Here is a 24,407-nt window from a genome sequence, read left to right as displayed (position 1 = left end):
CATTCCATGTAGAAGTCGGCCCTTGCAGATCACCAATGTGGCCGCGCAGGCTTCTGCTTCTGTGAGTCTGACGTCCTGCGTCAGACTCACAGAAACAGAAGCCTGTGTAGCCTTCTACATGGAATGTTGCTAGTGGAATAGCAACATTCCATGTAGAATCTCCAATAGTATCTATTTTATTTTTGTTACATTTGTACCCTGCGCTTTCCCACTCATGGCTGGCTCAATGCGGCTTACATGGGGCAATGGAGGGTTAAGTGACTTGCCCAGAATCACAAGGAGCTGCCTGTGCCTGAAGTGGGAATTGAACTCAGTTCCTCAGGACCAAAGTCCACCACCCTAACCACTAGGCCACTCCTCCACTCCAGATAGATAATGTGGGCCTGCCCATGGGTGGGAAATTGTGGGATATAAATGCTGTAAATAAATAAATAGTTATTATTTTAAACAAAGCAAAAGAATGCTCAAGATTACAGAAAAGCAAGCTCTACTTTCCCTTCAAGAGGGAAAAATGTAATGATTTCTCCTTAATGAAAGCAGCAGCTGCAGCCCATGAATGGTTCCAGTATATTTTCTTTTATTACAATTTAGATACATAGGAAAAAGCACACAGGTTTAGCAAGGGAGGCCAGTCTATCCACTGACCTACCACAGCCACTCTCATAATGTTCAAAATTAGGTGACTGCAATTAATGTTCACTCAACACCCATTCCTTTTAAAGCCACTTTAAATATGTTCCAACAGCAGAATAAAAATACACACCCCATCATACAAAAAGTTAAATTTATAGGCATTTATACAAATTCACAAAAGGGTGCTCAAGTTTCCTAAAACTTTAGGTACAGTTAAAATAAGCTTTATTTCTTTTTATTTTTTTAAATTTTACTTGGTAAAAGGATCCATGCTCCTGTTTAGAACAGAATAATGATGGCCAAAGGAAAAACAGTGGCACAATGAACTTTGAAAAGTTTAATTTGATTTGGTTCTATTTAAAGCACAGAAAGTGACAGTCAGCTGATATGGCCAGCTACCCCCCACCCCCCCAGACAAAAGAAAGCCACTACAAAAATATCAAATATGCCTCAAATCAATTGTTCATACTTATCCATATACCATGATCTCACTGGAAGGAAAAAAAAAAAAAAAAAAAAAAAAGATTCCCTCGGAAACACTAACAGGAAACCCATGGTGGAAATAAAAGCAGCAGCAATTGAATTGGTTCTTCTGAAAAATCTGTACCAGTAAACGAACAGTGCCACAGCCCAGTCTCCAGACCCGCACGGGCTATAGTTTGGACTGTGTTACATTAAGGGGGCAATTCCATAACCTGTGCCTTCAGAAAAAGAGCATTTACATATTTAAATGCAAGCTAAGCGCTATTCTGCAAATATCCATGTCACTGAAATTGCAAGGGGATGTTTCCCAGTTATGTGAGTACCTGCTGCACTTCAGTGCTCACAATCACATTGGCTCTATGGCTGATATAAAACCATCATGCCTAAATGTTAGATGCGTTGATACCTGGAGTGAGATCACCTACATTTCTTTATAGAATAGGCTCCTCCTACAAGATGCCTTCCGGACACCCAATTGCCCGCTTCTAAATCTCTAACTGCAGAAGGGCAGAATAGGCCACAAAATTAGTATTGCACACTTCACCCTAAAGTACATGCAGGGGTCAGAAGAAGTTGGTTTGATTGCTAAAAGGTTTGTGACAAACGTTAGGCAGGGAGAGAATGGCATATTTTTTGGTGGCTGATTATAGATCTCCCTGCTGCTACCTGGGAGAGAAGTTTCTGTCACTCCAATTCTCAATATAATTTCTCTACTCAGCGCAAATATTTACCAGGACATTTCTTGGGTCAATCTCTTTCTATCACGTCAACTCCACGTGTTCTCTTCTCCTTTAAAAAAAAAAAAAAAAAAAGGGGGGGGGGGGGCGTGGTAAGAGCAGCCTCTTGCACCACTGCATTCTGGGATTTGTATTTTTTGGTGCTTCAAATCCCACATGTTAAGACTACAAATTCAAAGAAATGTCACTGAGGCTCTGCAAATATCAATCTTTGATCTGTAGGTGTATTTTAGAACAATGATTCTCAACCAAGTCCTTGGAATCTGCCCAGTCACACCGCTTTCCATGATCTTCGCAATAAAGTTATATGTGAGATATATATCACAAGGCAGTACATGTAAGTATATTCATGCACATGTAGGATCTTGAAAACTAGACTGGCTGGGAAGGTCCCCAGGATCTCATTCTTAAAGTTATTCTGCTCATAGCCTCTCCCAATGCCCTCTGGGTTTTTTTTTTTTCTTTTTAGGGTTTTGCCTAGGATACTGGTTGGCATGAAATGTCAGCCTGGTATACAAAAGGTGTTGTCTAAATCACGATGAGCCAAATGGTATCTTGTGAAAATCTAAACAGCACAGAACCTGCAATGTCAACACACATGGACCCTAAAAAAAAACCCCATTTACAGGAAATCGCACTAGGTCATTTCAACTGCCCTATGAAAGCTAAACAAGCCAAGTACCACCTTCCCTGCCACCATTCAAAGGAAGCATGGGCAGAAACAAGTAATGAGAGAAGCAAACACAACAAACTGATCCCCCCCCCCCCCACCAAACTTTCAAGTTTGGAGGAGCTGCAACCAATGACGTTTAATTATTTTCCAAACCAAAGTTCTCTTTGTCCCTTGGCTTTTTGAGAATAAAGACAGTTCAATTAGGGGGAGGGGGGGAGAGGAAATATTTCCCTAATTAAAAGTAACAAAAAAGTGTCTCTCTCGGACATTGGTTGAAATATCCTTTTTTTTTTTTTTGGCAAGCAGTTTCTTAGAATTGAAACCAGTTTCTTATATTAAGGCTGAACTGAGAAATCTCATATGCTTCTCTGCATACTTGACCTTCCAATTGCAAAATTTTGTAGTCCAAATGCAGCTTCTGAAATGAGGTAACATCAGCATCTTCCTGTCATGTGACTGGCAGGCAGTTGCACCGTGGCGAGACTCGGTCAATTTGTAGCAAGAGATTACTATTGAATTCCTCTCTCCTTTTTTTTTTTTTTTTTTTTAAAGCCACAGAAGAGTGAAGAAGAATGAAAAGAGACTCGTTTCAGTTGGCTATTTTCTCAATTTCATCCAAATCATCAGTGTCGAGTTTTTCTATTTTTTTATCTGTGTGGGAAAAAAAGAGAAACAGAAAGAAAATGGAGCCCATACTATGGAGCTATGTCAAGTCTTCCTATCACAATGCTAAAACCAAAGACTGAACATGGGTATTACTCACTGCAGAAAAGAAAAACCTCTACTGTTAAGTGCTTCATGAAAGCAAGAACAAGAAACTGTCATACAGTTTATAAACATAGTAGATGACGGCAGAAAAAGACCTGCACGGTCCATCCAGTCTGCCCAAGAAGATAAATTCATATGTGCTACTTTTTTATTTGTACTGTCCTCTTCAGTGCACAGACATAATAAGTCTGGCCAAACCTATCCCCGCCTCCCAACCACCAGCTCTGGCACAGACCCTATAAGTCTGCCCAGCACTATCCCCGCCTCCCAACCACCGGCTGTGGCACAGACCGTATAAGTCTGCCCAGCACTATCCCCGCCTCCCAACCACCGGCTGTGGCACAGACCGTATAAGTCTGCCCAGCACTATCCCCACCTCCCAACCACCAGCTCTGCCACCCATTCTAGGCTAAGCTCCTGTGACCCAAACCAATCATTGCTACCGAGCTGTCCTGTTTGTGCTTCTCACCTACCCCATGTACTGTCATCACTGTTGTATGAATGATGGTGAGGATGGATCCTTTCCTATCTATGTAATTCATTTAAGTGTATAGCTTGTGCACTGTTTTGTCCTAAGTTCTGACTAATATACACAGTGCTAAGTGTTTTTAAATTAGTCCAATAAAAAGTGTTCTTTGTGTCCATAATACTGAAAAACACAAATCTGACAAAAGGAAGATTTAAAAATTGATGTTTTTAACAGTATCAAATTGTGTAGCAAGAACCTGATAGCTTGGTCGCCGAGTGTGTTGTTACCTAAACAAGGGCAGAGATTGAAGGTTGGTGATTCAGAGGCAGCTTTGAGTTTCTACATTTAGGTGTGGGGGGGGGGGGGATCTTTTAATAAAGATTAATCTGCCACAGAAATCGTTTTATTCCTATGGGCCCTGCTTCAGATAACATGGGCTAATCTTTAGTAAAAACAAAAAAAACCCTTAATGCAGTGGGGGGGACAGCAATTAGTTTGGGCCACAGGCATTTAGTACTTTTACATTTCAAGAGCAAATCAAGTCTCCTCCTACAGGTATAATATTTGCTCCATGTGTTTGTAACTGTCAGCAATGCTCAAAAAACCATAAAAATTGGGTTGTGGTCCATTCTTCATATTGTCTCATAACTTAATGATTTTTCTTTTTAACAATTGCAACTTGGACACTACTGTTGTACGTGGACTGAAATCAAGAGTTGTTCAGTTGTTCCTTGCTTTGAACTGTTTGTGTTGCTTTGTTCATAACCTATAATAAATATATATATTTTAAAAAACTGTTGTCAAATTTGGTGATTTGAATATGTTGTTGATGACTGGTGCAGGGATGCGGGATTTAGATTCATTAGGAACTGGGCAACGTTCTGGGAAGGGGGGGAGCATATTCTGAAAGTACAGACGCCAACTTAACTGGGACAGAACCAGGCTGCTGGCACTAACATTTAAAAAGGAGATAGAGCAGCTTTAAAACTAAAATGGGTTCCAGAGATGATCTGGGGAATTACAAACCAGTAAGCCTGATTTCAGTGCTGGGCAAAATAGTGGATCAGGTCACTGCCTTCCTCCTGGCTTCCTGTTGATGGTGTGCATCAAATACAAAATTTTCCTTCAGGTACATAAAGGCCAGGCTTCCCTCAGCCCCCCTGTACATTAAACCTCTTAATTCCATATGTCCCCTTCTGTAATCTCTGCTCCAGCAACCAACTACTTCTCCATCTGCCATCTCCCTCAACATTTCACCTTACAGTATCCTGGGAAACAGCTTTTATCTTTATTGGACCCAAACTCTGGAACTCACTTCCCCTTCACATTAAGTACCAGCTCTCAGTTACCCTTTTCAAAAGATGTCTCAAAACTTTTCTTTCAATGAAACCTTCGGCTCCCCTGTTAACATCTAGCCTTTAGGGTTCTTTTAGCCAACTCTCAGACCTTTTTTTTTTTTTTAAAGTATCACATACCATGTAAAATGAGTTTATCTTATTGGGCAGACTGGATGGACCATACAGGTCTTTATCTGCCATCATTTACTACGTTATTATGTTACTCTTTGAGGTTCTACATGGAATGTTGCTACTAATTGGGATTCTGGAATCTTGTAACTCTTTAGGATTCCAGAATCTTCAGAACGTTTAACACAAGAACAGTGCTGGGCAGACTTCAATGGTCTGAGCCCTGAAAATGGCAAGGACAAATCAAACTCGATTATACCTATAAAGTATTGCATACCATGTAAAATGAGTTTATCTTGTTGGGCAGACTGGATGGACCGTACAGGTCTTTATCTGTCGTCATTTACTATGATACTATGTTTATATGTATGTTACCTTCTTTACTCTTATCTTCTCTTCTCCTCACTTTTTTCTCTATCTTGGTTTTAACTTTGTAAACCACTCTGAAGATCTGCCAGGCCTAGTGCGGTATATCAAGTGAAATAAATGAAATGACATACCTCCTAGTGCCCCCAACCCACCCACTGCACTGTGGCCGCTGTAGGGAAGACAACAGACGGGGAGCAATTTTTGTACCCCTGTCTCCCATGCCCATCTGTCTCATTGGTTTTCCATTAGCAAATATGTCGCCTGTCCTCAGAGTAGACGTTTCCCATGACTGCCTATGGAACGTCTATGATCTTAATGCACTAAAGAGTAATGAATTTCACACTGCACCCATCAGCCCCCTTTCAAGCAGGAATAAAGCAAGAAACACATACTGAAGTGTTCCTGGATTCGTGTCAAGATGTTCAAACTGTGTTTGCTGTCCACCATGTTAACCGCCAATCCTCGCTTCCCAAAACGGCCAGTGCGCCCAATTCTGTGCAGATATGTCTCGTTGTCTGGGTTACCATCTTTATCCACAGGAAGGTCGAAGTTAATAACTACAGAAACCTGCTCAACATCGATGCCTGAGAAACAAGGGAGATCGGGAAAATGGTTTTAAGATGGTTCCCGAATGTACTCGCTTAGGAAATAAAGCCCATTAATTTTATATAATTATAATACATTGATGTATAATTTTCTTACATATTGCTAGACATGTCTAAACTTCAACATACAAGGAACAACAGTTACAGTTTAAGCAGGAGATGTAACAAAAATTCTTGTCTTGTAATATTCTGAATACTGTTAACAAATATGTTGAGAGTGATGCAATATTCTGACTCTTTTCTAATCTTGAATCTTTACTGTCTGCAGAACAAAACAGCTGATACGGAGTTGACAGTATCCTGACCTAAACTAATGCCATCTGCAAGTATTCTGACTTTTCAAATCGAGTCATGTGAATGTGTGAATGACTGTTGTATTACCTCGTGCACAGACATTGGTGGTTACCAGCACTTTTTCTTTGCCTGCTCGGAAACGTTCGATCACCGCAGCTCGCTGCTCTACCATCATATCACCATTCAATAGTGCCACCTGGTGGCCTTCTTTTGATAGCTCTGCTGCCAACCAATTGGCCGTCTTCTTGGTCTGAAGTGAACAGGAAAAGGATTTAAACTGATAGCTTTCAAACCTGTCCTGGGTAGCAACCGGTAAGTCATGTTTTCAGCATATCCACATTGAATATGCATGATATAAACTGGTATAATCTGCTTCCACTGGTATTTATTGCAGATATGCTGAAAACCTGATTGGTTGGTGCCCCCTCAGAACAGGATGGAGAAACACCTATTTAAACTCAAGCAGTGGAGCGAGGAGGTTCTGTACTTGGTATGGGGTGTACTCCAGTACCTAGCATTCCTCAGGAAAAAGAGAAAAATCGTTCACTTACAGCATCATAAAAACATAAGCATTGCCATACTGAGACAAACCAAAGGCCCATCAAGCCCAGTATCCTGTTTCCATCAATGGCCAATTCAGGTCACAAGTACCTGGCAAGATCCCTAAGAGGGAAACAGATTTTATGCTGTATATCCTAGAAATAAGCAGTGGATTTTCCTAAGCCCATCTTAGCTTATAGACATTATCTACAACTTCCGCCACACACAGTCTTTTCTCATTGTACCCCACACGCTACGCTTTCTTTCTCAGACCATAAAATGGGAAAAACCCAACAGTACTTCTGGTCCAATGAACTCATTCGTACCTGAGGAAGGATAAGAATTCTGTCTCCATGGAAAGAATGGAGGAGACAATTCCATACTCTTCCCACAGAAGGACCTGTTTACTGAAGTGCAAGGAAGATTTTGCACTTACTGCATGTTAGTGACAAAACTTTAATGTGAAGTGCAAAGCAGCATGTTCCGGAATTGTCAGGGTCATGGCCAGCATCTGCCCTGCAGTTATCCTACAGGGCAAACACTTACCACATGGTAAATGCATTGGCAGACAGCGTGGAATATGCATCTGCGCTATTTGCTGATGCATTTAGCGCAACCCCATGAGTAAAAAAAAAAAAAAATCAAAGGAGGTGAACTTAGAAAATGCTTTTATTAAAAGAGTTCTGATTCGAAAGCAGCCTCTTGATATGAGATTTGTTTTAAAGGTATTTCTGAACATATTGTTATCCAGTTTTACTATGACTTTAAGATGTAACACCTTTGACCCCAGTGCTCTGCATATAAGCTTGGAGCACATCATGTTTGGTTAATTTTCTAAGTGACTTCCTAGGAAGGAGTGCTGCAGCTGTTAAGTCCTGATTTTGATACTCTCGTGTTTAGACAGTTACGCTGCTTTTAAATACTTTTGAGGATGTTTTTGCTGCTGCTTTCTTACAATAATTTATATAGCTGCCTGTTCTTGAATCATTAAGAGGCTCATTTCCAAAGCACTCTATGTAACCTTGCAAGTCTAAGCGCTTTGAAAATGTGACTCTTGGCTATTGTAAACCTCATAACTAGGGGAAAATGCTGAAACAACAGAGTTATATCATTAATATTCACATTAAGACTCCAGTGGTATGTTACAAACACACCTTTTATTGCATCTGTGTGTCTTTACAAATCGAATGACACAAAAAAAAAATAAGATACACCACCATTCATTCACCAGTCAGGGACTTAGAGAAAATCCTATGCACGGTTTGCTAGATTTAATGTCAGTATACTAAAACTACTTGAATGGATTGTTTCACATCTCACCCCACAATAATTCAGAATGTTTGTTCTTATTATGTTTATATTATTTATTTTATTTAATTGCATAATGTTAACTGATCTATATTATTGATTTACAAAATTTACATGTTTATGCTCTTAATTGGTTGATTCTTTTGGTCTATTTGCAACTTGTTTCATTTATGGATATAATACGGTTTTTGAATGTTTATTTTAATTGTTCTTATTTTGTTTTTAACTTACACCTTACGTAAGTTATGTCTGACCAACAGTTGCTGCCCCTGACACAGCTTGTAAGAACTTGGGTCATTTTTAAGGCACTCTGGGGTTACTATGGAAATTTGTGTATGAGTGTGTTGAAAATACACCTCCAAGTTTAGTATTTAAGTTTTTGGAGGGTACTTGCCCTGGACATGAATCTCAGTTGATGGCTGTGCTAAAATCTAGGACAATCTCTAGAAGATGTAATTTTCTTCAACAAAAAATATGCAGTTTAAAGCTGCTTTTTCGCAATCATTTTTTCCTTAGCTGTTCGTTATTGGAATAATCTTCCTTTTGAATTACGCTCACTGGGGAGTTATCTTCTATTTCGCAAAGCCTTAAAAACATATTTGTTTGTTAGGTCTGGGGGATTTTAATATTTGCTTTTTATTATGTTACTTTCTTGAAATTGTATAACTTCTGACATTTGTTAGTTTTTTAAACATTTTTTAATTGAATGTAACTCGCCTTGAATCTTAGAGAGTTGGCCAGAGATAAGTCCCTCATAACATAACAACATAACAGGATGCTAGGAATTGTTAGGAAAGATATTCAAAATAAGACCAAGAATATTACAATGCCTCTGTATCACTCCATGCTGTGATCTCTCCTTTGAGTACCGCGTTCACTTCAGGTTGTCATATCTCAAAAAAAAAAAAAAAAAAAAAAAAAGGTTTAAAGAGCGACCAAAGTGATAAAGGGGATGAACTCCTCACATATGAAGAAAGGCTAAAGAGGTTAGGGCCTTTCAGCTTGGAAACAAGACAGCTGCGGGGAGATATGATTGAGGTCTACAAAATCCTGAGTGATGTAGAATGGGTAAAAGTGAATCCATTTTTCACTCTTTCAAAAAGTACAAAGACCAGGGGACACTCAATGAAATTACATGGAAATACTTTTAAAACAAATAATTTCACTCAACGAATATTTACGCTCTGGAACTCATTGCTGGTGAACAACATCTGTCAGCGTATCTGGGTTTAAAAAAAAAGTTTGGACAAATTCCTGGAGGAAAAGTCCATAGTATGTTATTGAGATGGACATGGGGGAAACCGCTGCTTGCTCCAGGATTGGTAGCATGGAAATGTTGCTACTAACTGGGTTCTGCCAGGTACTTGTGACCTGGATTTGCCACTGTTGGAAGCAGGATACTGGGCTAGATGGACCATTGCTCTGACAAAGTATGGCTATTCATATGTTTTTATTTTAATAAAAGTTATCTTTTAAGTTCACCTCCTGTGATCTACTTTCATCACTACTATTGACTGTGGATCCCATTTGCCTCTCCTGCATTGATCCCATGTGTTAAATAACCTTGATCAACCCCTCTATCAATCACCCCACAAACCACTATCACTATATTAACTCATTTGGCAGCTTGACCCTGAGCAGTAGGGTCTACCGCTAGGGACCAGAGCTGCAAATCTGACACTGGTAGGCAATGGGGCAGGACGTCATTCAGGGACTGCTCCTGCTCCACCACTATGGGGGGGGGGGGGGGGGGGGGGGGGGTACTGTATGCCCTAACTCGCCCCCATACTGTGCATGGGAGTTTTACTAGAGGATGAAGCTAGCTTGAGAGCTAAATGTCATACTTTCTGCTTAGCACACTTCAATAAACATGTCCTTAAACCTCATTCATGTTTACTTACATGACAGAAAATCATGGCTTGAGCGATAGTGATTGCCCCATAGATATTGCAGAGTGCCTGGAACTTCTCGTCCCGGTTATTGCACAGGACATAGTACTGCTTAATTGTGTCCAAAGTCTCTTCCTCTCTCTTCAGTTTGATGATATTTGGGTCAGGAACCATCTTCTGGGCAAATTTCCACACAGAATCCTCAAAGGTGGCAGAAAAGAGCAACATCTGGCAGTCTCTGGGCAACATCCTACAGACAAAAGACACAGCTGAAACAAGAATTGGGGCTCGTATCCTCCAAGCAAAATCCAGTGCATAGGAATTTGTTCCTAAGAGCAGACCAGTTCCTCACCTCTGAATGCGGATACTCTGATCCTGATGGCCCTGGGTTGCTATCATTACGTCCGCCTCATCTAGCACGAACACTTTGATTTTCTTGGGGTCTATGAACTTCAGCTTGGAACACCAGTCCAGGACAGTGCCAGGTGTGCCGATCACGATATGCTCTGAAATCTTCTGCCCTCGCTCCACTGGGCGCAACCACAGAAAGAAAAGCATCATCAATCAACCAGGTTCCCAACTGCTTATATCAACTTCCAAGGCATCCCTTATATGGCCATTTTCAAATTATAATAAAGTGATCATTTATAGGATAAAACAGGAGGCGAATTACAGAAGACTCTTAAGATAAGAATATAACATTATCAGAGTCTTGGATACTCACATTTATTTCCTCGGACTGCATATTCTAATTTCAGTTCAGGATAAAACTTTCCCATCTGTTCGATAACTTTTCCAGTCTGAAGAGCTAACTCATATGTTGGAGAGAGACACAAACACTGCAGAGAAAGGAGATATGGCCTTCCTGTAAGACCTGTCGTCATATTTTCTGCATACTGTGTAACATATTCGAGTTACGCATCTACGTTATACTTCTCAAGGTTCTTTTAAGCAGTAACCTTACAGTTTTATTCAACTATGGGGAGAAGCCAGGTTTGCATCAAAGTACTTTCCAACAGAATCAAAGGCTGTTAAAATCACATCATCAATAGCAGACCAGTGCTTCTCGACTCTCATATAGCCAGTTGTGTTTTTAGAATTACCACAATGAATATACATGAAACAGATTTATGTACAATGGATCTTTTATGTATGCAGTATCTCATGTGTATTTGTTGCGGTAATCCTGAAAACCTGACTGGCAGGATATGCCAACAATATAAAATAGGATCAAATTACCATAAAAAAATTTAGAACATAGCTAAACATAAATGATGATAAATGTACAGGAACTAAAGGATTTATTGAAAAATAGGGAGGAAAAGACCTCATCAAGACCCAGACCACTAAAGTAGGAGTGCACACTTTTTTTTTTTTTGCCTCTCAATGTGGTTGGTCAAAAAGTCGTCATTGGTCAACAAAAACCTCTCTTACAAAACAAATTGGGAAGGTCCAATAATTGTCCAAAACTATTTGCTCTTCACAGTACCTCCCCCTCAACTATGAAAACATTCTAGTGTTTAAAGAAAAAAAATACTTTAGGTGCAAAGTTGAATCGCATCAGAATCTGTAATGATGTCTATTCCGCCGGTTCAGCTTTCATTTAAAGCCCGGTCAGCAGGTCCCCTTTGCTGATGTGAACCAAAAAGTCTGAAAAGTCTGCTGACCGGGCTTTAAATGAAAGCTGAACTGGCGGAATAGACTTCCCGAGCCTGTACGTCTAGCCCCGTCCTTAGCCGTCTTCAAATCCAGGCTAAAAGCCTACCTCTTTAACACTGCTTTTGACTCCTGACCACTTCTCACTCGCTTTTCACTCCCAACCACTACCCACTTGCCCTGTGCCTTTTATTCCCACCTCTTTAATTCCATTACCTCTTAGTTGTTCTGTCTGTGTGCCTGTATTTAGATTGTGAGCTCTTTGAGCAGGGACTGTCTTTTTTGTGTATGGTGTACAGCGCTGCGTATGCCTTGTAGCGCTTTAGAAGTGATAAGTAGTAGTAGTAAGTAGTAGAAGTTTACTATCTTATATTGTATTTGGTTTTTAGCACCTGTTTTTTTCTTTATTGTGAAAATAATAAAAAAAATAAGTTTGCAAAACAATTTAAAAAAAAAAACAAAAAACAAGCACCACAACAGTGGTTCTCAACCACCAGTCAGATTATTGATATCCATAAGAGAGATCTGTATGTAGTGATAGCAGTGCATGCAAATCTTTCTCATGCATGTTCATTGTGGATACACTGAAAACCTGACTGGCTGGCTAGGCGTGTCCCGAGGACTAGGTTGAAAACGATGCTTTACAGATACTAGACGTTCAGTTATAGAATTACACCCCAAAGTGTTCTACTGTCCTTACTCCTCTTACTTTCAGTCACTATAAAACGCTGCAGCACGTGTGGAACCCCCCTTGCAGGCACAAGTGCCTCCTGCTGCATTGTCATGACTGCAGGCTAAGCTATACTTGTGATGTAGGAACAGAGAGAGTTAGTTGGGCACTCTTTCAGCCTACCCAAGCCGAATTTTCTACAACTGTGACTAATGAGGTTTTAAGTGGCAGAGATTCTGTTGACATCAAACCACCAGAAAACGTATTGACAATTTGTCCATTAGTAATGCCTTGTAGAATGAAAGATTTGAATATTATGTTACACTATTGTAACTAACTCATCATTCATACCTCTACAACTTCCATTTCAACAAAGAAAAGCTGAAGTGAATGAAAGAAAATCAAAACTAATCCTCAACTGGGTTCTTTTAGATTTACAACCAAGAAGATGGCGGCATAGTAAGATGCACGGGAAGCAGCTCTGAGCCCGATTCGGCGAAAAAATACTTCTATAGCAGAATGCCACATACAAAACGAAAAGGGGTGACGCGGGTAGTTCCCCCACCTACCTCGACTCCCACGGGGCCTTTGTCGGGTATCGGGCGCTTTTTTGTGCCAGTCTCCCAAACAACAGGAGATACGGAGCCTTTAGCAGGGTTCTCTGGGGAAGCGGAGGCCCTGCAAGGCGAGGAAATATCTCTTTCTCCACCTGCAATTGAGAAACCTCCATGCCCGGCGTCTACGACGGAGCCCGAGGAGCAGAGACGCCCTACCGGAAGTGTTGCGGGCGAAACTGTTTGTGAGGGGCGGGAAACGTCGGGGAAGTCGCCGAAAGCAGAAGAAAGATCAGCAGGAACATCGAAAGAGGTAAATCTGGCAATGATATGGACAATGCTGAATAAAATGGACGTGACACTACAACGAACATCAGGAGAAGTGAGTGCTTTTGAAAAGAAATTCCAAGAATTGAATTTTAAAGTTGACCAGTTAAAAACAGATTTTGCTGAGAAAGTAATTGAACTTCAAAATAAAGCAGATTCTTTTCAAGAATTTAAATTTGGTCTGGTTAAAGACAACGCAGATATTCGAAGAAAGTTGGAACAAATTGAGAACTTTAACAGAAGATTAAATTTGCGACTGTTGTATTTTCCCAAACTCCCCGGGATTAATCCGTATGACTTGTTTAAAAGATACTTAAATGAAGTCTTAAAATTGCCCCTGGAAGCGATGCCGCCTGTAAATAAGATTTACTATATTCCTAATCCCAGAGGAGAGAAAGGGAAAAAACAAGACGAATTACAAGCTAATTTAGATCTTGAAAATATTTCAGCAATTCTAGAATCTACAGTGGATGAAAAAGCAGAGCGGTCAACTTTGATAGTTTCTTTCATTTTTGAACAGGACTTGAATAATATTATGAGGCTCTATTTTAAAAATTTACAAACTCCTTTTGGTGGGGTAAAAGTACAAATCTTCCCTGATGTTACAAAATCGACCCAGCAAAGAAGGAAAGCCTTTTTAGCATTGAAAGTAAGAACTTTAGAGATAGGCGGGTTATTTTTTCTCGCTTACCCGTGTAAATGTCTAGTTAGGCTAGGTCAGGTTAAATATACCTTTTATTCACCAGAAAGTCTTAAATCATTTCTAGATTCTAAGCAATTGTAATAATTTAAGTAAATGGGAGTATTATGCCTCCAAGTTTCTTCTGTATATAGAAATGAAAAAACTCTTCCCTAACTCTGATCGCCTCATGACTTTAAATGGGGTCTAAGGAAGCATGAATATTCTGTTTGATGAGATTCTGAAAAGTATGTTAATATTTTCTCTTGCCTTATTGTTTATATGAAGAGTTATAATACTTTGATTAACTAATTATTGCTGTATTTCAAAACAAGTGTATTCTTGTTAAAAGTGAAAATTAATAAACAAATTGAAATATAGATTTACAACCAAATAGTTCAAATGCCATCAATTGTAAACTTAAAGATCTGGGAGCCAATATTCAGACCGCGAGAGGGAGCCTGGCTAACGTCCGTGGTCGGCAGTCAGCCCTGATATTCAAGGCCGGACTATTTCCTGTGAGCGGCACTGACTATCGGTTTATTTGTAGCCGGTTTAAAGTTAACCAGCTACGTCGATATTTAAAGATAGCCGGTTACCTTTAAACTGGCTAAAGATATAACAGCTATTTAAGCGGCCCGATGTGACCATTTACAATACTCGGATATCTCCTAGACGTTAAGCGATATTCAGCAGGATAACCAGCTATCCTCTGCTGAGTATCGTGGCATAGCCGGTTAAATGGTTTTGAATGTCAGGGGATTGCTGTTAATAACATGTCCAGCATTGTAATATTACTCACATAGCTCCCAAATCAGAATTCAATGCAGTTTACAAATTCCATTATTTTAGAAATGTGTAAATAAGCACATCAGAGGACAAAAGGTACGCACTACATGACTGGGCTCGGATATGAAAGGACAATTTCACTGTGTCTTAACTAGACTATAAGCGCCATGAAAGACGGCTCTCGTGTAGCAGCACTATAGAAATAAACAGTGGTATATGGAGCACAAGAAGCAATCATTAATTTTATTTCACATTAGCTTATGTGAAATGATTAGTAGTAGGAGCTGCATGTAACCACATTAACGTATTTAACTACAGTAAATCACATTTCACTTCTCTGCATCCCACCTGCTAGACCTAGTAGGGACCTGAAGTTCGGAAAAGAAAAGGCTTTACCAATTAAAGAATAAACTGTAGGAATCCCATTCCTTCTAAATATGGTGCAGTTGTTAGGCTGCCCTGCACATACACCATTTCCAAAAATCCTCGGAGTTCTCACCTGTGGATATCTGCATGCAGGATCAACGCGACTGAGCATGGCCAGCACGAAGGCCGCAGTTTTACCTGTTCCAGACTGGGACTGTGCAATTAGGTTCTGAGGGCTAGAAGACAAAGGGAAGGGGGGGAAAAATGCACATCTTAGCCCAAAGAACTACTGCAAAAACCTGTAAGAATCCTTCTGCAAGTGTGGCCTGGTAGATTTCTAGAGTTGGCTGTACAGTATCTCAACTAGCCAGCAGGGGGCCTGAGCTGAATTAGGTAAAATTATCACACTGCAACAGATTTCCAGACAGTGCAAGGCACTTGTCTCACTAAAGTGAAGGGAAATATCACACACTACTCTTTCAAATGACAGAAGAGCTTCTAGAAACCATTTTACTTCTGTAGTTGAACCTAGGCTGTGCTCCACAAAGAAGGACACAGTATAAAAACCAAGTGCAGCTTGCAATGCTCACGTTCACCCTGCAATGAAGACAAAACTTGCTCCTTTGTCTTTAGCTTGAAAACCTCATTTGATTTTGTTTCTGCAGCAACGCAGGAAGTCATATGACACACGCAAAGTTAAGTAGGGAGAGCAAAATTGCTCATTTGTGATTGAGTTCTCCTTGGGCAGCAGGGAAACAGAGCCACAGGTCTGCTGACATCAATGTTGCAACACCCACTTCAGATCGCTTTGGGGGGGGGGGGGGGGGGGGGGGGGGGGAGGGGAGGGAGGAGTTAACTTGGGCTACCACCATTAAGAAAGGTTCTTTTTTTTTTTTTTACCACAAATCATGCTATTTTAGTACAGGTCTCATTTTATACAATGAGACCTAGTTATTAATAACCCATCTTAGCGGTAGCCCAAATTGATAACTTCTCCCTTCACTTTCCTAAAGATCAGGAGGCCCGCAGACCTTCACGAGCGTACATGGGAGTTCCCACACTGCCAACAGTCACAGTTTCACTTCAATCATAATATAACTTACATGCAAAAAAACAAGGGGGAAAGTGGGTGAAATTGTGTGGCTCCGTGTTCATAGAGCCATTTTTCTAGATCTAACGCTGATACACCTTTCTTCCAAATGTCTCAAAGATCCTGAAGTTCTTGCCAAAGATGTGGGCGTTTTTGTCTTCTTGAGCCAAGTCTAACTGGTGACGAAGTTGCTCAGGTACATGCCCCAGGAATGGCTGAAGTTTATATTTCAAGTTTAGTTTTAGACATAGCTGAGAAGCATTTGTCAAATTTTTAGCTGTAGATCCTAGAAGATCAGGTGGACAGGCAACAAGGGCTTCTTGAAGAATGTTAGCCTGAAATATTGTATTAAAATCTTGCTTATTTTGAGGGGACTCTGGGGGAGTGATGAACAGTGCCCTGGAGAGCTTCAGGAATTAGCTCAGGCCCGGAACTGTCCTCAGTATGCTTGTCAGTGCGTAAGCCTTCAGGTCTACCTAAGACCGCTATGCTGCCCCGAACTTCAGGTTCATAGTTATCCACCTCCCCTGGTTCCACAGAAAATGGAGAGAGGGGGGGTGCTCATCGTTAATACTTGTTGAAATAACTGAAGGATAACTAAATCAGGGAATTCTTATCCTTCATAGAAAAGAAGTGATGGATGCTTTGGGTTTGCATCATAGCACCAAAGTGGCCAGGCAGGTGCCGCTGCCAAAACTGAAGAGCTGTTAAGGAATTCAGTAGTTATCTTCTACAAATTTCTTTATGCGTTGGAGGAAGAATGCATTTCTAAGGTGCACTGTCTGTGAGAGTGGGCGGTGCTTGCTTTCCACAGAGAATTATTGCTTGCTAAAGCATTCAGGGGAGGTGCATTTCATTGGTTCCTCTTCTCTACCCGTTAACTGAAATTACTTGTGACCTTTTGCTGGTGTTGTCCTGTGTATTAAGTCACGCTTAAACTTGTGCAACTTAAAAAAATTTTTGTTTTACTGTGAGTGAGAGACGACTCGTTTCTGATTTTTTTTTTTTTTTGGATTGATGGGACCATGGCCCTCAGAGCCAGTTAATGGCTAAAATCATAAGGAATGGAAGAAGTGAAGGAACAATTACGAAGCTTATTGTCCTAACTGGCTGTTCTGCTACATTCCCATTTGAGAAGAACCTGCAGGGTCTGCAGCAAAGGTTGCAGTAGGGTCAGGAAGTTTACCCTGGTCCCTTTGGGCTGCCACATGCTTTTGGCCATTCTTTTGAAGGGCTTTTGTTTTTTATTTTGATTTGTCTGTCTTCTGTGGAGTGTGTTTTAAGCATCTGTCAGGTCCTAGCAGATGATAAAGGTTAAGCAGAACAGCGACTGCTGACAGCATAGGAACACCCATACATGTACAGGAGGGCCTGAGTATTCCATAGCAGGTGATGCAATAATGTCACTCAGACCTGTGGCTCCATCTCCCCGCCTGGCCATAGAGAAAGAGGATGTGAAGCACTATCATTACTATTCTGTGCAGACTTCTGTTAGGCTTCACTTAAGCTTTTGTGTATGATTTTCAAGAGTAGGGAATCATGGAATCAAAATTCAATAATCCAACCTGCCTGGACTAAATTACTGGATTACATTTTCACACTGGTATTCAGATAAGGCTGGGAGATGAGAAAACTAAACATCTCCATCCTTTGGCCTAAGAAGAAATCTTGCTCACCAGGATCAGAAGAAAACAAAACAACAATTTATATTGGGGGAGGGGGGAGAGATTATAAAATCTCAGTATCTTTGGAGGTATTCATATGATCGCCTGCGTTTGTGCACCTTTGCAATATAATGGTATATAAGTTTAGTACTTGAATGTTAGAATTATCTACATTTTGTTACAAACTTATTCTATCTTTGGCATTTTGATTAATAAAGACCTCTGCAAATAAATCTGTTTCTGTGTTCATGACAGAAAGCACAGGTCTCTGAGTGTAGGAGCACATAATGCAATGGCTAGCGTGACAAGAAAATGATGCCAATGTGGCACAAGACGACTAAGGTGCACCATCTGCTCATATTTCCCTTTTCCTTCATCCCTCCCCCTCCAGAAAGGGCCCGACTAGGACTAATGGATACTCACGGCTCTGCCAGCATCATGGGCAACGCAGTCTCTTGAATCTTCGATGGTCTGTTGAAGCCCATTGAGTAGACCCCCTGAAGAAGTTGTGGTTTCCTGCAAAGAGATTATTGGATAAGCATCACACAGACTTCCAGCTCTGAAAACATAAGCATCCTTTCCCTTCTCTCTAATTTAATATCTTACGCTGGAAAGACGAAAGTTCCATTATCAAAACGGCATTTGTCTAGCTATCCAAAACCCATAGGTGAGGGTGGGCTGCACTCTAAGAACTTCCCCTCCCCATGCATTCCAGCAGAAACAAAATGAAACCCATCCACATACCCCCCCCCCCACAAAGTTACTGTAATAGAAGCACAGCCCAAGAAAGCCGCAGTTCAAAGTCACAACTAATTCAGGTTTCAGAAAGGTTCTACAAAACCACACCTTGGCTACATGTTTCACAGCTGATGAGAGAGAAGGAACATTTCATGGGAAAAAAAAATCTCCTAACATTTAACTATGAAACAACAAAATCACACCACAGCCCAACAAGAGAAAATTTCTTCTCCAACAAATGATGCTTTCAAACCACATGGCGCTCAGCATTTTATTTTTTAGCACCTAAACTTTAGATTGACTTGTCCTTTAATTTATGTGCCAAACCATCCTTGATTAAATTTAAGTAGGGCCTGAAAACTTGTCAGGTCATGAGATGGGTTGTCGTTTTCCTGATTTTATTATTCTGTTTCTACTTTACTTTCTGTTTTTGTTCTTTGTTATTTTCTTTGGTCTGGTGTAGTTGTATTCTATTGTATGTTGTTTATGGATTTCTTTTCCTTTCTATGTTTATTTGGGGGGGGGGGGGGGTTAAATAATTAAATGTTGGCTACCGTTAAGACGTGTTATTGTACTTTAACCTCAGTTACTAATAACAGGTCTTATTGTATAAGATACGACCTGGGGCAAAATAACCCATCTTTAACCCACATTGATAACTTCCACCCTTAATCTCTAAACTGCTCTGACTGGTCTGTCAGAAAGAGTGGTATAGCAAATTTTGAACATAGTAGGGCTCACTGCATACATGTCTGAATCTCTCTATTTCAAGTTTTCAATTGGGATGCCTTCCAAAAAAGACCAACAAAACAAAAAAAGATATTTTACTTCATGATCTTTCAAGGCCACACAGGTGTTTTCAACTGTGACTGCATAAAGCCTTTATATGAAGTTGATGCAAAGAGGCAGCTATCTCCACCGAACAGCTCAGCAAGTGGTATTAAATGGTACTTGGAATAGCAGCCATTGACGAGAATGGTATGGGATTTGCGTTACAAGACGTATGAGCAGCCAAGAGGGTTGACCTGAACATGTATATAACCTGGACGAAAGGAGAAACGGGGGTGATATGATACAGACATTCAAATATTTGAAAGGCATTAATCCACAAACGAACCTTTTCCGGAGAGGGGAAGGCGGTAGAACGAGAGGACATGAAATGAGATTGAAAGGGGGCAGACTCAAGAAAAATGTCAGGAAGTATTTCTTCACGGAGAGAGTAGTGGATACTTGGAATGCCCTCCCGCGGGAGGTGGTGGAAATGAAAACGGTAACGGAATTCAAACATGCGTAGGATAAACATAAAGGAATCCTGTTCAGAAGGAATGGATCCTCAGGAGCTTAGCCGAGATTGGGTGGCAGAGCCGGTGGTGGGAGGTTACTTACGTCAGACGGGGGGCAGGCCCAGGTCAGGGAAGGAGAGACGTCCTGAAGACTCGCAGGGATCAGATGATCTTCTTGCCCGTGCAGCGCCTTCACACAGAGGTGAGAGGCGCTGCGTGGGCCTGGTAAGGCGGAGGGTGGGGGGTCTGGTGGAGGGGGGGGGGGGAGCGGTGGCGATGACCTCAGGGCCTGGACTGGATTCCAAGAGAGATGTGTCTCAGTTAAGTTTTCAGTTCTCTAATCTCCACCTGCTGGTCGATGGACACAAGTATCCCACAGGTTCTGGAATAGCGGGAAGCTACGTAATAGAAAGTAAGCTTTAAAAAATAAATAAATAAATAAATAAATAAAAGCTAACCTTTCTGTATTGCTGGTTTATAAGCAATGAGCTCAGGGGGGCGGAGGATGGCGGGAGACGGAGCTGTGGGAGAAGGAGAAAGAGAGAGAGGAAGGGAGGGGGGCCGGGGCTGCTAAACTTTTGATTTGTTTTGTTTATTTAATACAGGGGGAAGTGGAGAGCAGCGGGAACCTCGGGGGGCGGGGGGGGGGGGGGGGGGGCAAGGCCGTCCATACAGGATGCTCCTGACGAGCGCCTTTGCCCCCTCCCGATCCTTTTTTGATTTTGTTTTCATTTTCTATTTTATGCAGAGGGAAACGGGGACCCACGTGTTTGTGGGTTTTTTTTGTTTGTTTTGACGTTTGTGGCATGCGCAGAGCAGCCAGCATAATGCTTGGCTGCTCTGCACATGCTTTAGGGGCCAATTACCGACGGGGATTACGAATCTGTAATGCATTGTACTTTACAATACCGCACCAAACATGTGCGACTTGTTTTTTTGGTGCATTCTTCGTTTTTTCAAATTCGGTAAGCACTTTTACGGTTTACATTTTTTTTTACCTATGGTTGATGCATCTGGGCCTCAATACTATTCAAAGTTGTGAAAACACATGCGGATTGTGAAAAAATTGCAAGAAAACCTTAGGAAACTGGAAAAACGGGCATCCAAATGACAGATGAAAGTTAATGTGGACAAATGCAATGTGATGCACGTTGGGAAAAATAATCCGAATCATAGTTACCTGATGCTAGGATCCACCTTAGCAGTCAGCACTCAAGAAAAAGATCTAGGTGTCATTGTAGACAATATGCTGAAATGTTCTGCCCAGTGTGTGGCAGCGGCCAAAAAAGCAAACAGGATGCTAGGAATTATTAGGAAAAAGATGCAAAATAAGACCAAGATTATAATAATGTCTCTGTGTCGCTCCATAGTACAACCTCACCTCGAGTATTTCGTTCAATTCTGGTCTCCATATCTCAAAAAAGTTATAGCAGAATTAGAAAAGGTTCAAAGAAGAGCAACCAAAATGATAAAAGGGGACAGAACTTCTCCCATATAAGGAAAGGCTAAAGATGTCAGGGCTCTTCAGCATGGGAAAGAGATGGCTGAGGGGGATATGATTAAGGTCTATAGCATCCTGAGTGATGTAGAATGGGTAGACGTGAATCAGAAGTACAAAGACCAGGGGGCACTTGATGAAATTACATGGAAATACTTTTAAAACAAAATAGGAGGAAATATTTTTTTACTCTCCAAATACCTAAGCTCTGGAACTCATTGCCAGAGGATGTGGTAATAGTGGTTAGCATATCTGGGTTTAAAAAGGTTCCTGAAGGACAAGTCCATAGTCTGTTGTTGAGGTGGACATGGGGGAAGCCACTGCTTGCCCCAGGATTGGTAGCATGGAATGTTGCTACTAATTTGGGTTTCTGCCAGTACTTGTAACCTGCATTGGCCACTACTGAAAGCAGGATACTTGGCTAGATAGACCATTGGTCTGTCCCAGTATGACTATTCTTATGTTCTTTACTCAGAATAGACACAACAACCTTAAACAACTTGCTAACCCAACACTAACCAGATGAGCAAACACGTATACCTCCCATCTCTGGAAAACCTGAAGAGAACAAGAGATATGCAAGGAAGTATCATGAAACGTGACAGTAGTTATTTGATCCACTATTTTGCACCGACTAACAATCTCAGAAACCTTGGGCGGGTCTCTGGAACAGTGGGAGGGACTAATGGAAAGAACATCATCAAGACCGACCTAATTTATCCTTTCCATTACGTAGCTTCCTGCTATTCTAGAACCTGTGGGATGTTCAAAAGGAATCCCTAGAGTGGGTGGGATCCTGGCGCTACTCTGTCCCGGAGCGCCACCAAGGAATCTGCTGTAGCCTGAACCTTGACCACCTTGGTAGCCTTTCGACATGGAGACTGCAAAAAGAGAAACGACTAGGTGAGAACACTCCAACTTGTAACCTTCTGTAAGAATATCCAGAACCCACTGATTTGATGTGATTTTGGCCCACTCCTCCTGAACTCCTGAAGACTTCTCTTCCTCCAGTGGGAGGATGAGAAAAGTAAACCAGCCTTGCATAACTGCAAAGCTCTGTCCGTAGGAAAGGAAGATTGGCATGCCTAAAGCAGAACTTCTGATCATATTGCTGATGACCAGGCCAGTACCATCTACTGTCTCAAAATCAAGAGCCCCCTGAAGATGGATGACCAGAGATTTTGGCTTATCTTCCCATGCTGTGCCTTAGTTTCCCGCAGTTCTTTCATTGAGTTACTGAAATCTCCAAATAGCCACTTGCCTCGAAAGGGCAGTTTAACTAGATGTGACTGACGCTGCGTCCGCAGCCCAATGCCACAGCCAGAGATGTTGACATGCCGTGACAGTTAAAGACATACCGTGAGCGGCAACCCATAATGTCATAAATAGCAACCGTCAAGTAGGCCAACCCTGCTTTCATCTGGGCATTATGATGCCTGTCTTGTGTTGCCGACTGCTGATGCCACTTCAAACGTGCTCTTGCCATGAACTAGCTGCACACTGTTGCTTTAAAGTCCAAAGAGACCACTTTAAAGGCTTGTTTCAGTGAGCCTTTTAGCTTCTTATCCTGTTGATCTTTTAGGGCAATACCCCCTTCCAAAGGCAAAGTGGTCTTCTTAGTCATCGCCGTAACCATGGAGACCATACTGGTAAGCTGCAATTTATTTTTCTTCTCCAGAACTAACAGGTAGAGGCGAGCCATGGCTCTTCCCATTCTCAGCCCCATATCCAGTGAGACCCATTCTGCTGTAATCAGGTCCTGAATGTCTGGATGCATTGAGAAGGTCTTAGAAGGACCTCTAAACCTCCAGGTGATTGTCGAAGATTGAACTCCAGACAATAAAGCAGAAGACTCCTCAGTGGAAAGCGCTGCCAGTGCCTCAAAAATAAGGAGTATTGAGTGCCCCTTTATGAAACTTGCACACACTGCAACGCCCCAACACAGGTTGGTGGGTCCCACAGCAGCTTAACTGCCTCCACGGGAGTCACTGTTCATCAGAGCAGCACAACGTATCCCAAGTGGTGAGTCAGGATCCCTCCTCTACACCAAGTAGAACTTGTAGCCCTCCAAGCGATTCTGAGTCAAACTTTAGTCGGACTTACCATTGCTGGTACCAAGCTCACAGTCTACACAAGTCTTACCAGAGATAAGAAAAGCTCAGGAGTGATACTCTATCCCATACTCTCCAGCAAACCTCTTTTTTTTTTTTTAAAGGCTGTTGTGCTGAAAAAGGAGAGCTCCACAGGAATCAGGGGCAGGTGAAGGGAGGGAAGAAGTAAATTTGCAGGGCACCAGAGACTGGGATCCAAAAACCTCCAGATATGGATCTGCAGACTCAGGTCAACAAAGCTCAGCTGGGGAGCAATTGACCAACTGGACCAGGAGCAAATCATTCAGAACCAGAGGCTGAAAAGTGTGTCCATCCACCTGCTGGATAAAGAAAAATACCGAGGAGCTGGACTGGATTCCAAGAGAGATGTGTCTCAGTTAAGTTTTCAGTTCTCTAATCTCTACCTGCTGGTCGATGGACACAAGTATCCCACAGGTTCTGGAATAGCGGGAAGCTACGTAATAGAAAGTAAGCTTTAAAAAATAAATAAATAAAAGCTAACCTTTCTGTATTGCTGGTTTATAAGCAATGAGCTCCAAGGCCCAGCCCTTACTGTCGGAACCAGTTGCCTAGGAGACCCTGCAAATACTTAGAAAATTAGGTCTGTTTCTACAAGTGCCCATATCAGTATAACATCTTCTGCAGACTGTATGTTCTCAAACTGAAAATATCATATGGACTATTTTTACCTTGTGTGGTCTATTTTGTGGAGAAAAAAATATCACATTTGCAGGCATTTCATAATTTT

General features: G+C 41.4%; 1 protein-coding gene and 1 long non-coding RNA gene across 2 annotated transcripts in view; one reads left to right on the top strand and one right to left on the bottom strand.

Moving 5' to 3' along the window:
- Positions 1 to 565: 565 nt before the first annotated feature.
- Positions 566 to 24,403, top strand: LOC115482470. The gene is made up of 3 exons (XR_003944091.1): positions 566 to 1,527; positions 16,809 to 16,815; positions 24,393 to 24,403. It is a non-coding gene; the product is annotated as an uncharacterized LOC115482470 (long non-coding RNA).
- The window catches only part of LOC115482469 (ATP-dependent RNA helicase DDX19A), a 56,865-nt gene continuing 34,363 nt past the window's right edge, over positions 1,906 to 24,407 (bottom strand). Inside the window, exons 5-12 of the mRNA XM_030222243.1 lie at positions 18,453 to 18,545; positions 15,409 to 15,511; positions 10,959 to 11,073; positions 10,587 to 10,764; positions 10,247 to 10,484; positions 6,585 to 6,747; positions 5,991 to 6,182; positions 1,906 to 3,177 (exon numbers count right to left, since the gene is read on the bottom strand). Coding sequence (XP_030078103.1) covers positions 3,116 to 3,177; positions 5,991 to 6,182; positions 6,585 to 6,747; positions 10,247 to 10,484; positions 10,587 to 10,764; positions 10,959 to 11,073; positions 15,409 to 15,511; positions 18,453 to 18,545 — 1,144 coding nt within the window. The 3' untranslated portion in view covers positions 1,906 to 3,115. The remainder of the gene's footprint in view (positions 3,178 to 5,990; positions 6,183 to 6,584; positions 6,748 to 10,246; positions 10,485 to 10,586; positions 10,765 to 10,958; positions 11,074 to 15,408; positions 15,512 to 18,452; positions 18,546 to 24,407) is intronic.

Source organism: Microcaecilia unicolor, chromosome 13 (assembly GCF_901765095.1).
Source record: "Microcaecilia unicolor chromosome 13, aMicUni1.1, whole genome shotgun sequence".
Lineage (NCBI taxonomy): Eukaryota > Metazoa > Chordata > Amphibia > Gymnophiona > Siphonopidae > Microcaecilia > Microcaecilia unicolor.
Note: the sequence above shows the minus strand (reverse complement) of the source record. Positions and strands in the feature narration are given on the sequence as shown.